The following is a 15101-nucleotide window of genomic DNA, read 5'->3' as shown; positions in this document are numbered from 1 at the left end:
CTCCAATACTGGAACATTTCTGACATAATATCAGCTCCTCAAGATCGAGGATTCCATTGCTTAGAGCATCAAGATCCTATATAATGACATAAAGACTGTATGAAAGATTCACTCTAGCATTATTGGGTCCAAAACATCATTTGTGTAATAAGAAACCCAAATTATTCCCAATGCCTTTCACTCTAGCAAAAATTTTTGGGCATTCTCCATTTCCACAGGCAGAGGCTCTGCGGTCTGCACTATGCAGGATACTACAGTAGTGCTTCTAGGTGACTTTTAGTAGTGTATGAATCCACTGCCCTAAGTCCGGCAGCCACAGGAGGTAAATAAACGTTCTTTACTTTGCTGATGCTGATCCTGAGTTTGTTGCGATTCACATCTGTCTCTTCCCAAACTTCAGCCTCATTGAAAGCAGTGTTTGGAACCTGGCCAAGACCTTCTGCTGGCCGGCCCGACAGGATGGGAGGAGCATTCTCTTGATCACTCAGATGTTCACCCTGCAGGACATCCTCAGTGTTCTCACGAAGCAAGTCCCCAGGTACCGGGGTGACATTAACCACCCTACAGAAGACATGAGAAGAAAGGTAAAATTGTTAGTATTTAAAGAACCAGCTCTATTACACTGTCCCACAGAAATTCCTCAACAGCTTTTAGCATATTTCCACATTGAACAAAACAGGCAATCCAGTGTTATCCAGGGTAGCATAACCTTAAACAGAAGCATGAGAGTATCGCAATAACATCCTGGCACAAAGATAGTGAGATGGATCAGTAAAGAATCTTGGGACCCTCAACGCTCAGGCTGCAAACTTCTTTAGAAGAACTCCCCAGGAATGCCTATTACACAACACTTAGCTTAAAAGAACCTTCCCCTCTTTGCATGAGGCAATGAGGCTTAACAGGTTTTATAGCTTTTATTTTCTGTAATATTATGAAGGATTATTCTTATTCCTTAATGTCAGCCTTGACAAAAGCACCAAAATCGACCACGGGGCTAAACCTCCTCAGTTTTTCACTGGACTTGTTTCCATCTCTGACCATTGAACTTAGTGTACCTTTGCACCAGCACATGAAACACTGTGAAGGTCTGGGATGTATTCTAGGTGTGACCAGCACATACACTCTCCTGAGCTCAAGATCGCTAACTCACCCCACAGCAAGGCAACAAATGCATTGCAGCAGGCACCCTCAGGGAAGCTCCAGCCATGTAATATGCAAAACAGAAAAATACAGGCTTTATCAATCCTGACCAAAGGCTTCCAGACATCTCTTAATGTGATGCTGTCACGAGACAAATAACCCCCACACTCATCCCCAGTAGAAAATGCACTGTCAGGACAGCACGGGTCAGGAAATCAGGTTCCATTACTTAGGTATATGTTAATATGCATAAAGTCAAATCAAGTTGTGGCTGCCATGCAGATCTTGCTGATCAGGACCATAACGGCCTTTGAACCTTTCAAAAACTAGCTGGTCACTGAGCTTGTTACTGAGTGTGTCCATAGCGTGACCAGCATGACAGCAATACTCACCCAAACATGGCTGCTGTTTGCCTAGTGTTTTGCTGTGGTGGAGTAGAGGTGCTAGTGGACAGCAAGATATCTGTACCAGCCTTCTCCCAATCAAAGGCTTCATTTTCAGTAATGCCTCTTTCTTTCATGCTGTTCTCAAACACGGACATGATTAGCTAGAATAAATTTACAACAACAAGTTACGTTAAATAACTGAGACCAGCCTTCACAAAAAGCTAAAGTATGAGCGCTAGTGCCAACGGCAATTTATAATCTCCATCTTGTCTATGAAAGGTACCAACAAATGAAAAGTAAATGTCATAAAATCATATCAGTTGTTTCCCGGGCTGGTTTTGGCTTGGTAACTGAAATTTCTTTAAAACTACAGAGGAAGTGCATGCAACATTTTGACACTGATTTGATTAAATCATGCAGTTGGTTTCTTTCTGCAACTCTAAAGCTTGAAGTTCAGCTCAGCTTAGTCCTGCAGATTAGACATAGGCAGAATAGTACATTTGAGGCGCATAGTTCAAGGGTCTCCAGGGGATACAGACACAGCAGAAAAGAAGCAGTCGTAGGAAGCAGACTCATTGCACTGTCTGGCTCCAATACAGCTTGGTCAGGAGCTCAACAATAGGCCTATGCACAATCTAGCCTGCCATATTTGGCTGCAGAAAAAACAGTACAAGGGATGATATAATTTCCTTTTAAAAGATGGCAGGTACCTTTCATCCACTTCTCAAACTGCCAGTGGTTTACGCTTGCTGCTTTCTAAGAACAGATAACCATTAGAGAGAATGAAACTCCTGCCAACATTGCTCTATGCATCAATGCACTACCCAGGGAAATCTGACATTCTACTGTCAGAGGGAAATATCCTAGATGTTCTAGGCCGATACAGCAATATGTGAGGTCCTGCATTTGTAATAACATTATTCAGCTAAATAATGCAGAATTGAGAGGATTTGGCTACCGTCAACGTGAAGGCAAAATATGATGACAAACAGATTTGGCTTATAGCATAGAATTAGCACTAGGTTGTGAATAAAAACTACCCTGGATAAAACCCCTTATGTTCTTTGCATTTACATTCCAGTTCTGTTTATTAGCATGATCAGAAAAAATTCTCTACAAAGGCCAGGAGAGCCCACCCCACCCCTTTCTACTACCTTCTACCAAAACTGCAATAAAATTCCTATTCGCAGCTTTCAGCTCGGCCTTCCTCTTTCCCCAATTCGTGGCCTAGAATCAAAATGTTTTCAGTAGCTCCACTCTTGCAATGGCACAACGTTTGACTAAGAAAAGAGAATTCCCTGAGTCGAGAGAACTCAGAGAAATCAGACCAAGGGACAGGTAACATATCTCCAGAGAGCGGAGATGGAGCAGACATGACATGGCAGTGGTACCAGCTTCTCTGCACTGAGAGGGCAGAGAAGGGCCGGTACAGTCTTGACATTTGAATACGATGGAATTGTGTTTCTGCTTGTTAGCCTCATTTCATGACGCTCCCTTCCACTTCTGATGGAAACAGGAGTAGTGTTGCTGCTGTTGGCAAGGAGTTTCTGGTTCACAACTGAATGTGAGTAACGTCACAGTCTTTCGGTAAAGGCACTTCTCGTTCTTCTATTTCCTCCTTTGAAAGTTCCTAGCAGCTCTCCAGAATTGCAAAGCTACACTGTCCCTTCCTTAGAGCATCACTTCCCAAACTAGAAAGCCAAGAAAATGAAGGCAATGGAGATCATATTTTACCTGTACTACAGCAGCAGAAATCTTTGTTTTACAGGCGCTCCTAAAACTGAGCTGCACCAAGGTGGTAAACCAATTCAGAAAACCCACCTGGTTAATCATGGCTACTCATATGGAAGCAGTCTGAAGTAAGAAACTGCATGCTAAAATTGGCAGTTCAGCTGTCTTATTCTTAGCATCCCTTCATGCTCCCAAGGCCCCACTCAGCCAAAAAAACTTTTGTTAGTTTCTTCTACAACTTCTTCTGTTAACACTTGCATTTTACTTTGCAGGCCATACAGGGTTTTGCAGACCTCTATCATATTCCCCATTGCTTGTTCTTCTCACGGGCTGAAGGATCCCAGTCTCCCCCGTTGTCATTATTCTAAAGTGATGGGGTTTTTTCATCCTTTTCAGCCTTCTCTGAACCCTTTCTATTTCTGATGGAAGGTCAAAGCTTTATAAGGAGGAAAGCGGGGTGAGAAACCGCACAGAACAGTCCCGACACCATCCACTGCTGCCAGAAGTCATGCAAGGAGTTACTGGACCCTGTCCAGGGATCCTCTGCCTACAGACATTAGGGACTAGAACAGTTTCCACAGTCACTGGTCAGCCTCCAGTGCCGAGTTTCCTTCTGCTGGGCCCAAGAAGAATCAGCTTGGCCAGAGCCAGGACAAGGTAGAGAGACAAAGAGCTGGAACTCCAAGATCTTTAAGTTGCAAAGGATTCCTGGAGATCACCTAGTCTATCCCCTACTCAAAGCAGGGCTGAGCTTGAAGTCAGATCCAGTTTCAAAGTCAGATCAGCTTGTTCAAGGTTACATTCTGAGTATTTCCAGGGATGGAGATCCCACTACCTTTCTGGGCCCTCTTCCTCTGTTCAGCCATTCTCAGAGTAATATTTTTTTTCCGTATATCTAATCATAATTTCCTTTGTTGCAGCTTGTGCCTGTTGCATCTTGCCCTTTCACTGTGCGCCTCTGAGAAGAGTCTAGCTTCTAGCTGAGAAGCTTCTAGCTAAGAAGAGTCTACTCTTCTCCATAGGTAGCTGAGGGCAAAAATAGGATCCCCTCTGATCCTTCTCTTCCTAGGGCCAGAGAAACCCCATTCTCTCAGCCTCTCCACTGATGCCACGTGCTCTAGCCCCTGGCCATCTTGCTGACCTCCCACTGGGCTCATTGCAGTTTATCAGTCTTTCTTGTACTGGGCACAGCACTCGATGCAATCTAAGAAGTGCCTAATAGAGGGCACTAATCATTTCCCTTCCACTGCTGGCTATGCTCTTCCTAATACAGTCCAAGATGCGGTTGGCTTGCTTTGCCACAATGACACGCTGCTGTCTCATGGTCACCTACAGGTCCTACAGGTCCTTTTCTGCAGAGCTTCTCCCTAGCCAGCTGGTCCACAACTTGTCCTGTTGCATAGGTTTATTCCTTCCCAGGCACAGGACTTTGCACTTGCCTTTGATGAACTTCATGAAGTTCCTGTCAGCTTGCCAAGGTCTTTCTGAGCATCGGCACTACCCTTCAGCACATCAGCTGCTTCCCACAAATTGGTATCATTTGCAACCGGCTGAGAGTGTGCTCCGTCCCATCATGCAGGTCTTTTATGAAGATACTGAGTGCCCTTGACCCCAGTATTGTTCTCTGAGGGACACAACTAGTAGTTAACCATCAAACGGACGTCGCATTGCTCACCACAACCCTCCGAGACCCAGCAGTCCTGCCAACTTTCCACCAATCTTGTGGTCCACCTATTCAAACCATCCCTCTCCAACGTGGCTACAAAGACATTATGGGTGACTGTATAAAGTCAAGGTAAATCACATCCACTGCTTTCTCTGCATCCATAGAACCAGTCATCTCCTCACAGAAGGCAATCATGTTGGTCAAGCATGATTTATCCCTGATAACTTCACGCTGACTCTTTTCAGTCACCTTCTTATCTTTCGTATGCCTGGACGTGTTTTCTAAAGTATTTATTCCATAATGTGCATAACTGTGCAATCAATATAGATGTAGGCAGAGCATCCCTCTTCAGCAAAAATACAATGTCCACCGCAATTGTGCCTGTATTCACCACTCCATTAAGGATTTTATAGTTTGCATGCCCAGAAAACCATGGAATTAAGGGCAGTCAGAGGCTGACCTGCCAGATTTTCTTGGTAGTAACATGCCTGGCTATTTGGTACCTGGACAGGACACAAAAGCAAGGAAAGTGAGTATGAAGCATGCGCATACACAGAAAACATCATTGTTTCTTTCAGAAACTTTGTGAGTGACTGTTGATGTGGTTTGCTGCAGGTAGATAAGGAGACTTCAGGGAAAGCTGAGCTCAGGGTGGGGGGAAGAGAGGGAAACGTGTTAGGTGAGCAAGTAACATCTTCTCATAAGACTCCCTTGATAGAGGAAGATACTCTAATTTCTCTCTACTGCTTGAGAATAATATAAAATGACTGTCAACCTTGCACCATGTAAAAAAAATTAGGCGCACCCCTTCCTGCCAAGGGCCACATAGACTCCCTTCTGTAGTGCTCTATGGAAGGGATGATGAGATCTAGATTTAGTGATACCTTCTTCCCGTACCACAACAAATCTGTTCTTTATTGCCAGCAGACTGGGACAGTACATGTTGTATTCCCCCAGCTGCTCTAGTAACAAAGCTATTCCCCTAAGGGACTCCAGAGAGAAAGCAACAACAGCAGTATCCCTTCCTGGCTGCCTCCACCTTCACAGTCAGACCATCGCCCCACCCTGGGTTTTCCCAGTGGGACAGTAGTGAGTTTGATGGTGGCTTTCTCCAGGGTCTTCTTCTGAGCTGATGGTCTTAGCTTGCACTTTATATTTGCCGTGTTTGTTCTAAGACAAAAGCTCAATCCTCACTCCTGACAAAGGAAGAGGATCAGACTGCAGGACTGAGGCCACTGGGTCAAAGGGATGGTAAAAAGGAAGCAGAAAAGGACAAGGGGAGGGGAAAGAGGAGACGCCTCCCTCTGAGGCTAGCTTTCTTCCTTGACCTGGGCAGTTGTTTCCTCCTTGAAACACACTGCAGAGTTGCTGTCCTTAGCAGCAGAGTCCACCTGCTCAGCTGGGTGCCGTTGGGTTTTCTTAGGTTGTATCACAAACACGGACAGCTGGGCAGGGCACATTGCTCTTCATACTCCTCAGAGGATAGACCCCTTCTTCCTGGGCTCCTCTCTCCACCCAGGCCCAGCCAAAGTAGGGCAGAGCCTCCCCGGAAAAAGCTCAAAGATGTCATGGTTTCTTCTCAGGGAGAGGAAGCAGCCCTGGCTCCATGCTAAGAGTTAAAGTGGAGAGAACTGTAGTGTTGGGAGAGGCCATAAGATAAAAACAGAATAGCTATATGAGGGACCACAGTCACCTAAGCATAGGGTCTGGAGTTGACCAGAACAATACTCAGAGATAGTAGGGGAAAAGGCAGCAGTGTGATTACTAAATCCAGACAAAGAGAAATGAGCATGATGGCTAACATGGAAAAAAAAAAAAATCACACACGGACAACGGTGTGGAGAGGAGAGCTGTACAACTAGGGGAAAGAGAGGAGAGAATTCACACAAAGACAGAAAAAGCCATAGTGCTGCTGCTGGGATAGAAGGAGGAATACAGCTGTTACTGTTGGAAGAGGTTTCTGGTTTTCTTAAACAGCAAGATGGGACTGGGAAGGACAGAAAAAAGGCAAGGAGTCACTGAGGTAAAGTGCCTGCATTGCCCTCCACCCCTAAAAGTTCTTTCCTGTGCTAATGATAAAACAAGTCTGAAGACAGCAGATGCACTTGTCTTTTCCTTCATGCAATAGATGAGCTGTGCTGCATGGTGGTGGCGAGGTCTGTAGTTGTATCTCAGCCCTTCGCCCTTCCCATCCTTCACACTGACATACCTGCTTAGACGGTAACGGTGGATAAAGTGAGACAATCCCAGACTGGGGGCCCAGTAGTGGCCAGTCCCCGACTGTCTGTCCCTATTTACAAGGGAACAAGAAGCAGAGATTGACTCATTATGGCTCTTAAATTCACGTTTGGCTCCCCTACAAAGCCAAAAGCACCCTGCAAAGCCAGAAGACATATCTGGAGAGGGCAGAAAAAAACCCCAAACCATCAGACTTTAGACAGTGAGGGAGGACAAAGCAGTCAGGATGATCTGTTATCAGAGGCTCACATGCAGCATTTATGCATCACTGCCCCCTTCAGAATGATGGGGGCAGAAGAAGGTATTTACCAAAACTGCATACGACTGCAAAAGAAGCAAACACTTTATTTTGTTCATAGAGATGTGAGCCAGCAAAACTGCACTGCCACTGGAGAAAAGAAACAGTGTTAGGAAGCTTTAGGAATGGAACAGAACATCATAATTGCAGTATGTCACTCCAGGGGCTGTATGCATCTTAAACCTGCAAGACTGACGTTTCCTCACCTCAAAAAGATATTTTAAAACTGGAAAAGGTTCAGAGGAGGACTCACATCAAAGGTCTGAAAAGGCTTCATTCTAGGCAAAAAGCAATTCAGTAGTCTACGATCCTTCCGCCTGGGCAAAAACATAACCAAGGAGCAACATCACGGAAGTCTGTAAGATTCTGCATGGCTGAGAAGGGGGAGAGGGTAGGGATCCAGCATTCACTGTTACATTCAGGACAAGACCTAAGAAGAATTAAATGAAGCTGGCAGGTGGCAAGTTCAGAACAAACACAAGAAGGTGATTCTTCACACAGCAAGCATTTAAGCTGTGGAGCCTCTTGTCAGAGAACACGGTGGATGAACATGAAGAGATTGGACAAGGTTGTGGAAGACAAATTCAGTGATGGCTACAAATTACAGAGATGTTTTTGGTTTAGGAGATCCTTGATCTATAAGGATCTTTCAGAGTTTTCTGGGGAAACTTCATCAGATGCTCATTCTTTTATATTCTTCCCACAGGCAGCATTGCTGGAGCATTGCTACTAGGCCAGACAAACCTTTGCTCTACCCCAGTGCAGCATCCCTTTCATAATAATTTCTTTCAAACAAAGAGGAGAATGCAGAGGCTGACCAGAGCTGAGTAGCTTCATGAAGCACTAAGCCTGTCCAGCTACAGGGCAGCACTGAGAGCCATAGTCTTAGCCTGGTGATTAGCATACATCTTAAATTGAAATACATTAAAGAGCTAAGAAGGGAACCATAAACTGTAACTTAAAATTATGTTTACGTACATTTTATTCTGTTGCCTTGTTTTTAATCTTGTCATTCCAATTTTGGAACAAACGGTGACTTTTTATCTGGGTAGACAGATTTCCCCAATTTCCTTAATTTCCTTGAGGATCTGGTGCTGGTGGCAAATTTAGATGCCATATCATGCACTTTTTAATCTCTTTCATGGTAATAAATCCAAATAAGTTTATCTGCAGGACATCCCTGGGGCTGAGATGTGCTATGAGAATTTGCTGGCTGGAATATGCCTTCAGTCAAGCTAGAAGAATCAGTGTTGAGAGCCGAGCTGCAGGTGTCAGACTTTTGCGGGGAGTCCCCTTTTGGATGCTTCTTCCCAAAGCTGCACTGGTAAGGAACTGATGGCAAAGAAGCAATTCATAGCTTCAGGCAAACCCTCAACTGTCAAAGAGCTGTTCATGATTTGTTACTACACCAAATTTGTCTGGAAATATCTCCTTCCATTTCCATCTCAAAGGCTTTTCAGTATAGTTAGGTCAAAATTATTTAATACTGGAAGGGAATCATAGGGGGATATAGGGTCAGAGGGACCTTTGGAGATCTCTAATCCAACTTTCTGCTCAAAGCAGGGCTAATTTCAAAGTCAGATCAGGTTGCTCAGGATCTTGTCCAGGGGAGTTTTTGAAATTTCCAAGGATGGAATCAGAATCACAGAATGGTTGAAGTTGGAAGGGACCTCTGGAGATCATCTAGTCCAACACCTCTGTTGAAGCAGAATCACCTAGTGCAGGTTGCCCAGGACTGTGTCCAGACAGCTTTTCAAATCTCTAAGAATGGAGCCTCCACAACCTCCCTGGGCAGCCTGTTCTAGTGCTCCATCACCCTCACAGTAAAAACAAACAAACAAACAAACAAAAAAACCCAACAACCCACCAACAAAACTTTTCCTTAGATTCAGATGTAACTTCCTGTGTTTCAGTTTGTGCCCATGGCCTCCTGTCACTGAGCACCACTGAGAAGAGTCTGTCTCTGTCTTCTTTACACCCTCCCATAAGATACTTATGCACACTGATAAGATCCCCCCCCAGTCTTCTCTTCTCTAGGCTAAACAGTCCCAGCTCTCAGCCTTTCCTCATATGGGAGATGTGTAATGGTCCTTGGCTGACTTGCTCCAGTAGCTCCGTATCTCCCTTGTACTGTGGAGCCTAGATCTGGACACAGTACTCCTGGCATGGCCTCACCGGTGCTGAAGAGAGGGGAAGGATCACTTCCCTCGACCTGCTGGTAATTCAGCCCAGGATGCCGTTGGACTCTGCTGAAAGAGCGCATTGCTGGCTCCCGTCCAGCTTGCTGTCGATCAGGATCCCCAGGTCCTTTCCAGCTGGTTGGCCCCCAGCGTGTACTTGTGCACGGGGTTATTTCCTCTAGCTGCAAGACTTTGCGCTTCCCTTTGTTGAACCTCCTCCAGCCTGTCAAGGTCCCTCTGAATGGCAGCCCAAGCCCCCGGTGTATCAGCCATTCTTCCCAGTTTTGTATCATCAGCCAACTTTCTGTGGGTACACTCTGCCCCATCACCCAGATCATTAATGAAGATGTTAAGCAGTATTGGACCCAGTATTGACCCCTGGGGTACATCGTTTGTTACTGGCCTCCAACTAGACTTTGAGCCGCTGATCACAACCCTCTGAGGTTGGCTGTTTAGCTAGTTTTCAATCTACCTCACTGTCTGCTCATCTGGCCTACACTTCAGCAGCTTGTCTATGAGGATGTTATGGGAGACAGAGTCAAAAAAGCCTTGCTCAAGTCAAGGTAGACACTGCTCTCCCTCATCTACCAAATTAGTCATCTCATCATAGAAGGCTATCAGGTTGGTTAAGCTTGATTTCTCCTTTGTGAATCCATGCTGACTACTCCCAGTCAACTTCTTGCCCTTCATGCGCCTGGAAATTTTTTTACCAGATTCATTGTTCCCTCATGTTTGCAGTGCCTGAGATGAGGCCGAAGATCTCACAGCTTCTCTAGGTTTTTACTTAACAAACCCTCATTGTGATTTTTTTTTTTCCCCTACATCTAGTCACAATTTTCCTTGTTGCACTTGTGCTCACCGCCTTTTGCTGCACAACTCTGAGAAGTGTCTGGCTCTATTCTCCCCACAGCCTTCCTTGATGCAGTGGAAGATAGCTATTAGATCCCCTTTTGCCTTCTCTAGGCTAAACAAACCCAGCTCCTGCAGCCTCTCCTCAGTCACTTTCTCCACCCCTCCACCTTAGTGGCACATGTTATAATATATGCTACTATCTGGAAAGTATTTGGCTAATTTTTATTCATTTATTTAAGGGTTGTGGTTGCTATGCAGCAACTCATAAGTGGCTAATACACAAAAGTGCTGCTGGAAAGCTTTGGGCTAGGTTTGTTGGTACACCCTCCTACCATCCTCCCACTCATTTGATGCATTATCAACAGGAGCAGGCACTAAAATCAGACTGCACAGATGTTGTTTTCATCTCTTTGGCTTTAATGTACAGTGAAAACCACTGTGATAAAAGAGGGACACAGAATCAAGTTACCACAGTTAAATTGTGTTAGTTGAGGTACTGTAACTGATCATATATATGCTGATAGTAAAGAGCAAATGGGAGTGAATTAAAAAAAAAAAATTAAGGTGAATATTAATGAAAGAGATAATATACCTGAGGCCCACATTAGTCTGCAAGAAACCAAAAGTGCTAGTGTGCGCTGTTGAGCTGTTGGCGCAGGCTCTTTGCAGACCTTGGCTAAAACTCTGTCACATTTGGTTTTTTAATGAAAGCTAAAAAGTATTCTGCATTGTTGGGAAGAGCTTTCTGGTTTGGAGAAGAGGATTAATTTGGGCAGGGGCAGGGAGAGGAAGAAGAAACACTGAGATGCTGAAGAACTGTACAGTCCAACCTTTTTTCTCCTGCTTCCTCAGCATGCATGGAAGAAATCAGAAAATCCAAATGCCAGTCCAGAGTGCCATGCATTACCTTGGTAACAAAGAGAAGCTCCTACCTGATAGTCTGGCTTGGTGAAGTAGTCTAGGCTTGCAATATGATCCAGAAAAAGGTGAAACTCTGAAGGCATGTGTTTTAGCAGCATCCGGTGTTCATATTTCTCTTTTATCATGCCAACTTGCTCCTGGAAAAGAGAATACCCTTGGAGTCAAGAATCTTTTATCTCTTCTTATTCATACTTCCTCAGTCTTATCATTCCGAGAGTACCATCCAGCTGCCATCCAACCTTATCATTCCTGGAGCACAGCCCCTCTTCAGATCCAGCATTGTGGTTACACTTTCTCCTGTTTTGGTGTCCCTAGCAAACTGAGGTTGATTACTGCAGGTGAATTCTGAATCAGAAACTCACTTCAGAAGCTGTCCCTTTAGCAGAGCCTTCCGCATATCTGCCCTGTTTGCTTCCAGGGACTGTTGTTCTGTAGCACAACATTCTTTCAAAATAACATTAACAGTTCACTTTATTCCATTTAACTTCCTAATTGCACTTTCTGTTTGGCTTGTTTTGGTATGGGGTGAGGGAGTTCTATCCTCCCTCCCTTTTAAAGACTCTGCTTTGTGAAATGACAGCTCAGGTCTAGACTTCCCACTTTTGCTGTTTGAGTTGTACGAACAAAGTCAAAGTCACTTGACCAAATATGATTAACAACATGCATAAGAAAACACCTAGCTATTCCAAATAAGGCAAGCTCCACACTGCGCATCAGAGCGCATAAAAGCAGGTTAGGATCTTGCAGCAAGTCCTGAGGAAAAGCAGTCTTTGGCTTTACTTCAGGAAAAAACTGCTCTAAGCTGCAGAAAGAGGAACAATAAGAGCCCTAATAATAATATAGCACCCTGCCTTAAGTAGGGACATTAGGTTTCCTACCTTATCTTTGATCTTTCGCCATGGAAGCTGACCAACTGCAAATTCCACCAACATGTAAAAGAGGGACCACAGATCATCATGTCTACCCATCTCCTGGAGAAAAGAGAGACAAAGACTGAGCAGCAAAGTTCCACACTGCTCAGTGGACCAGATGTGCTCTCCAGATGAACTACCTCATTTTAAAAAGCAGGAAGAGAAGTCACACATCCCATCATATCATTAGAGAACCTAGATCAAAGACCAAGGATGCAAAATCAAGCATCTACTAAATTAGGCGATAGCCATACATTCACTTGAATAACTTCATTTGTTTTCCTTATTGCATATATACTAGGAAAGAATTTTTAATCTAAACAATAAAACACAAGTTCTCCATAGGACTCTCCCTCACTCAGTGTACAGGAGTCGGATATTTATTAATGGGATGTGGAACAACATGGATTAAAAAACCGAAACAGGACAAAACATCCCCCCTAAAACAAAAAAAAGACCCAAGAAAACCCAAAACATACCAAAAACCCTATGTGTAGCAAGTCTTTTAGCTATTATTATTTTTTAAGCTAAATATCATTCAAACTCTTTTCTCAAGACAGCATTAATTTACATGGGCTTTTGTAAAACACTCATCATCAAGCAGTACAACAGTTTACAAATCTGTAATATCTCCACATGCCATTCTTCTCCTGCTCTAACGAATGGGAAAGCGGAACCTGGGGGTTAAGGCTAAAATTGTCAATAGTATTTTATCAGATGACTGAATTAAATTAGCTCATGGAAGGGTCCAACAAGTGCCAGGACCAGTGTAGGAAAAAGGATGGGACTGTGGTGCTGATGCCAGGGACAGGAGGTGAGATGAGCAATCTTTCCCTCTTTAGGCAACAGAACTCCATTCATTAGACACGTTATGGGTCTACGAATACCTGAGCCACCTTCTCAAACGCTCAGAGAAGACTGCAAGCAAAAACCCCAGGAATGCTTTTGCTACATATAAAACACTGCAATGATTAAAACTACAATATCAGTGCTGAATATTAACATAAACAGTAACAATTTACAATTACAAATAACTTGTCTTAAAAAGTGACAGCACTTCGGATACTGGAAACCTGGAGGTAATGTGGGAGGGCTGATAATTCTTCATCAGGCAAGAACTTAGCAGCAGAATCAGAGGACTTGTGTGTTATTGCTTATATGGGAAGCATTACTTAAATAGGACAAACGAGTGTTTTGAGGAAAATGGAAGAAAAGACTTCTGTAAGCATTTAGAACGAAACAGGATGGACTCTATATGGAGATAATGGCTCTTTTCGGGGGGAAAAGAAATCTTAATTTAGGTAGGTGGCTCTTCAGCTGGGGGAATGCTGTTAATATTAAAAAATTCCAGGTGGAGAATGGATTTTGGAACCTGGCACTCGCTAATTCACAGCTAAGTTCTACGGAAAGTAGCAGCAAGCAGCCTGCTGCTTCACACCGATTACTGCTTTAATGGGATTTTTTCCTCCTCCCCAAACAGTATCTGATGATGCAATAATTACAGTTACTAAGACTGCCCACTAGAAAGGACCCAGTAACTGAATCATGATTATGATCCCACAAGTCAATAGCCTTGACCTTCTAAAACGATTCAGTTGCTATGTTAATTTCTGTAGGCAGTAACCCAGAACTCGCGGGCTTACACCTCTGCTCCGGAGCACAGCTTTCTGGGGAGAAATAACCTTGCTGTTAACCCCTTATAACCCAGAAATACTCACTCGGTTTTTGTGTGCATTCACCGAAGCGTAGCGGACTGTTCCCCGAAAACCAGCAACATTGCGAGGCTGAAGGAAGACAACAGATAATCTCAGACACAGAGCAGGATACTACAAAATCTCATGTGCAGATAACCCTGAGGACTTCTTGTCTATGTCTACGTTATCGCATACGTATGCGAGGGATACAAAACTCTTCTTGATACTTTCACCTGTTCTAGCAGCCACATAATAAACTGCATTTGCTAATCCTGGAGTTCCATAAAAAGCTCATTTTACACAACAGGCAAGATGATTACAGTTAGAATAGTAATAGTTTAGGCAAAGAGATGAGAACATTTTCCAGGAACACTCCTTCCTTTTTAAATTCCAGGTCAAGGAGAAAGTTAATAAAGAAGCATTGGTGCAAAACTGAGTCATGAATAACATGAGCTAAGCAAAGCCTGAGAATAGCCTGCTCAGGACAAGAACGGGGATTCCCTACTCTCACGTGGGGCAGATGAACATATGTATTTGCTGATACTGCTTGTGAACGTCCTCTGTAAAACTTAAAACAAATTAGCAACTTCTGACTTTTTGCATCCTTGCTTTTTCTAGATTCTTCCTAGCATATCCTAGACCATATATTATCCTAAACCACATATCTTCAGACTCTCTTCTTCCAATTCCCTTGATATTTGTGATTCCAGGAAGTGAAGGCTTGATACAGCTGCCTTGGGAAGAAGGTAGTCCTGTGACTATCCCTCGACAGCCGGAGGCTTCTTCTGCTATAGGGGTTGTTGAGCAACGCTTCCAACTCTGCTGCCTCCACAAGGGCGTTAGACTATGTAAGTTCACTTACTGAAGATGTCATTTCTCTGAGCAAGGATTTAAATAATGAAATCCAGCCAATCCTTTCAGATTAGCTAAAAGGGCCAGAGTTAATAGAAGCGCTTTCCAAATTCACGCGGCAAAACTAGAGTCAGGCCCAGGCATCTTTCATCATAAGGCTAAGTTTGGGCAGAACTAAATACACTGATTATTAAGATCCTACACTCACTTACAGAAATTTAAGCGCATTAAT

At 43.9% G+C, this 15101-nt stretch overlaps 1 protein-coding gene across 4 annotated transcripts in view; it reads right to left on the bottom strand.

The window, feature by feature from the left end:
• TTBK1 (tau tubulin kinase 1) overlaps nucleotides 1-15101 on the bottom strand; it is a 111797-nt gene that overhangs the window by 42847 nt on the left and 53849 nt on the right. For 3 of the 4 annotated variants that reach the window (XM_068940838.1, XM_068940839.1, XM_068940840.1), the window contains exons 10-14: nucleotides 14042-14107; nucleotides 12291-12383; nucleotides 11424-11549; nucleotides 1533-1687; nucleotides 342-561 (exon numbers count right to left, since the gene is read on the bottom strand). In XM_068940838.1, the coding sequence (XP_068796939.1) occupies nucleotides 342-561; nucleotides 1533-1687; nucleotides 11424-11549; nucleotides 12291-12383; nucleotides 14042-14107 (660 nt within the window). Of the gene's footprint in view, nucleotides 1-341; nucleotides 562-1532; nucleotides 1688-7132; nucleotides 7214-11423; nucleotides 11550-12290; nucleotides 12384-14041; nucleotides 14108-15101 lie in introns of all 4 variants that reach the window. The other variant, XR_011140622.1, reaches the window with a different exon arrangement.

Source organism: Struthio camelus, chromosome 3 (genome assembly GCF_040807025.1).
Source record: "Struthio camelus isolate bStrCam1 chromosome 3, bStrCam1.hap1, whole genome shotgun sequence".
In the NCBI taxonomy this organism is placed as follows: Eukaryota; Metazoa; Chordata; class Aves; order Struthioniformes; family Struthionidae; genus Struthio; species Struthio camelus.
Note: the sequence above shows the minus strand (reverse complement) of the source record. Positions and strands in the feature narration are given on the sequence as shown.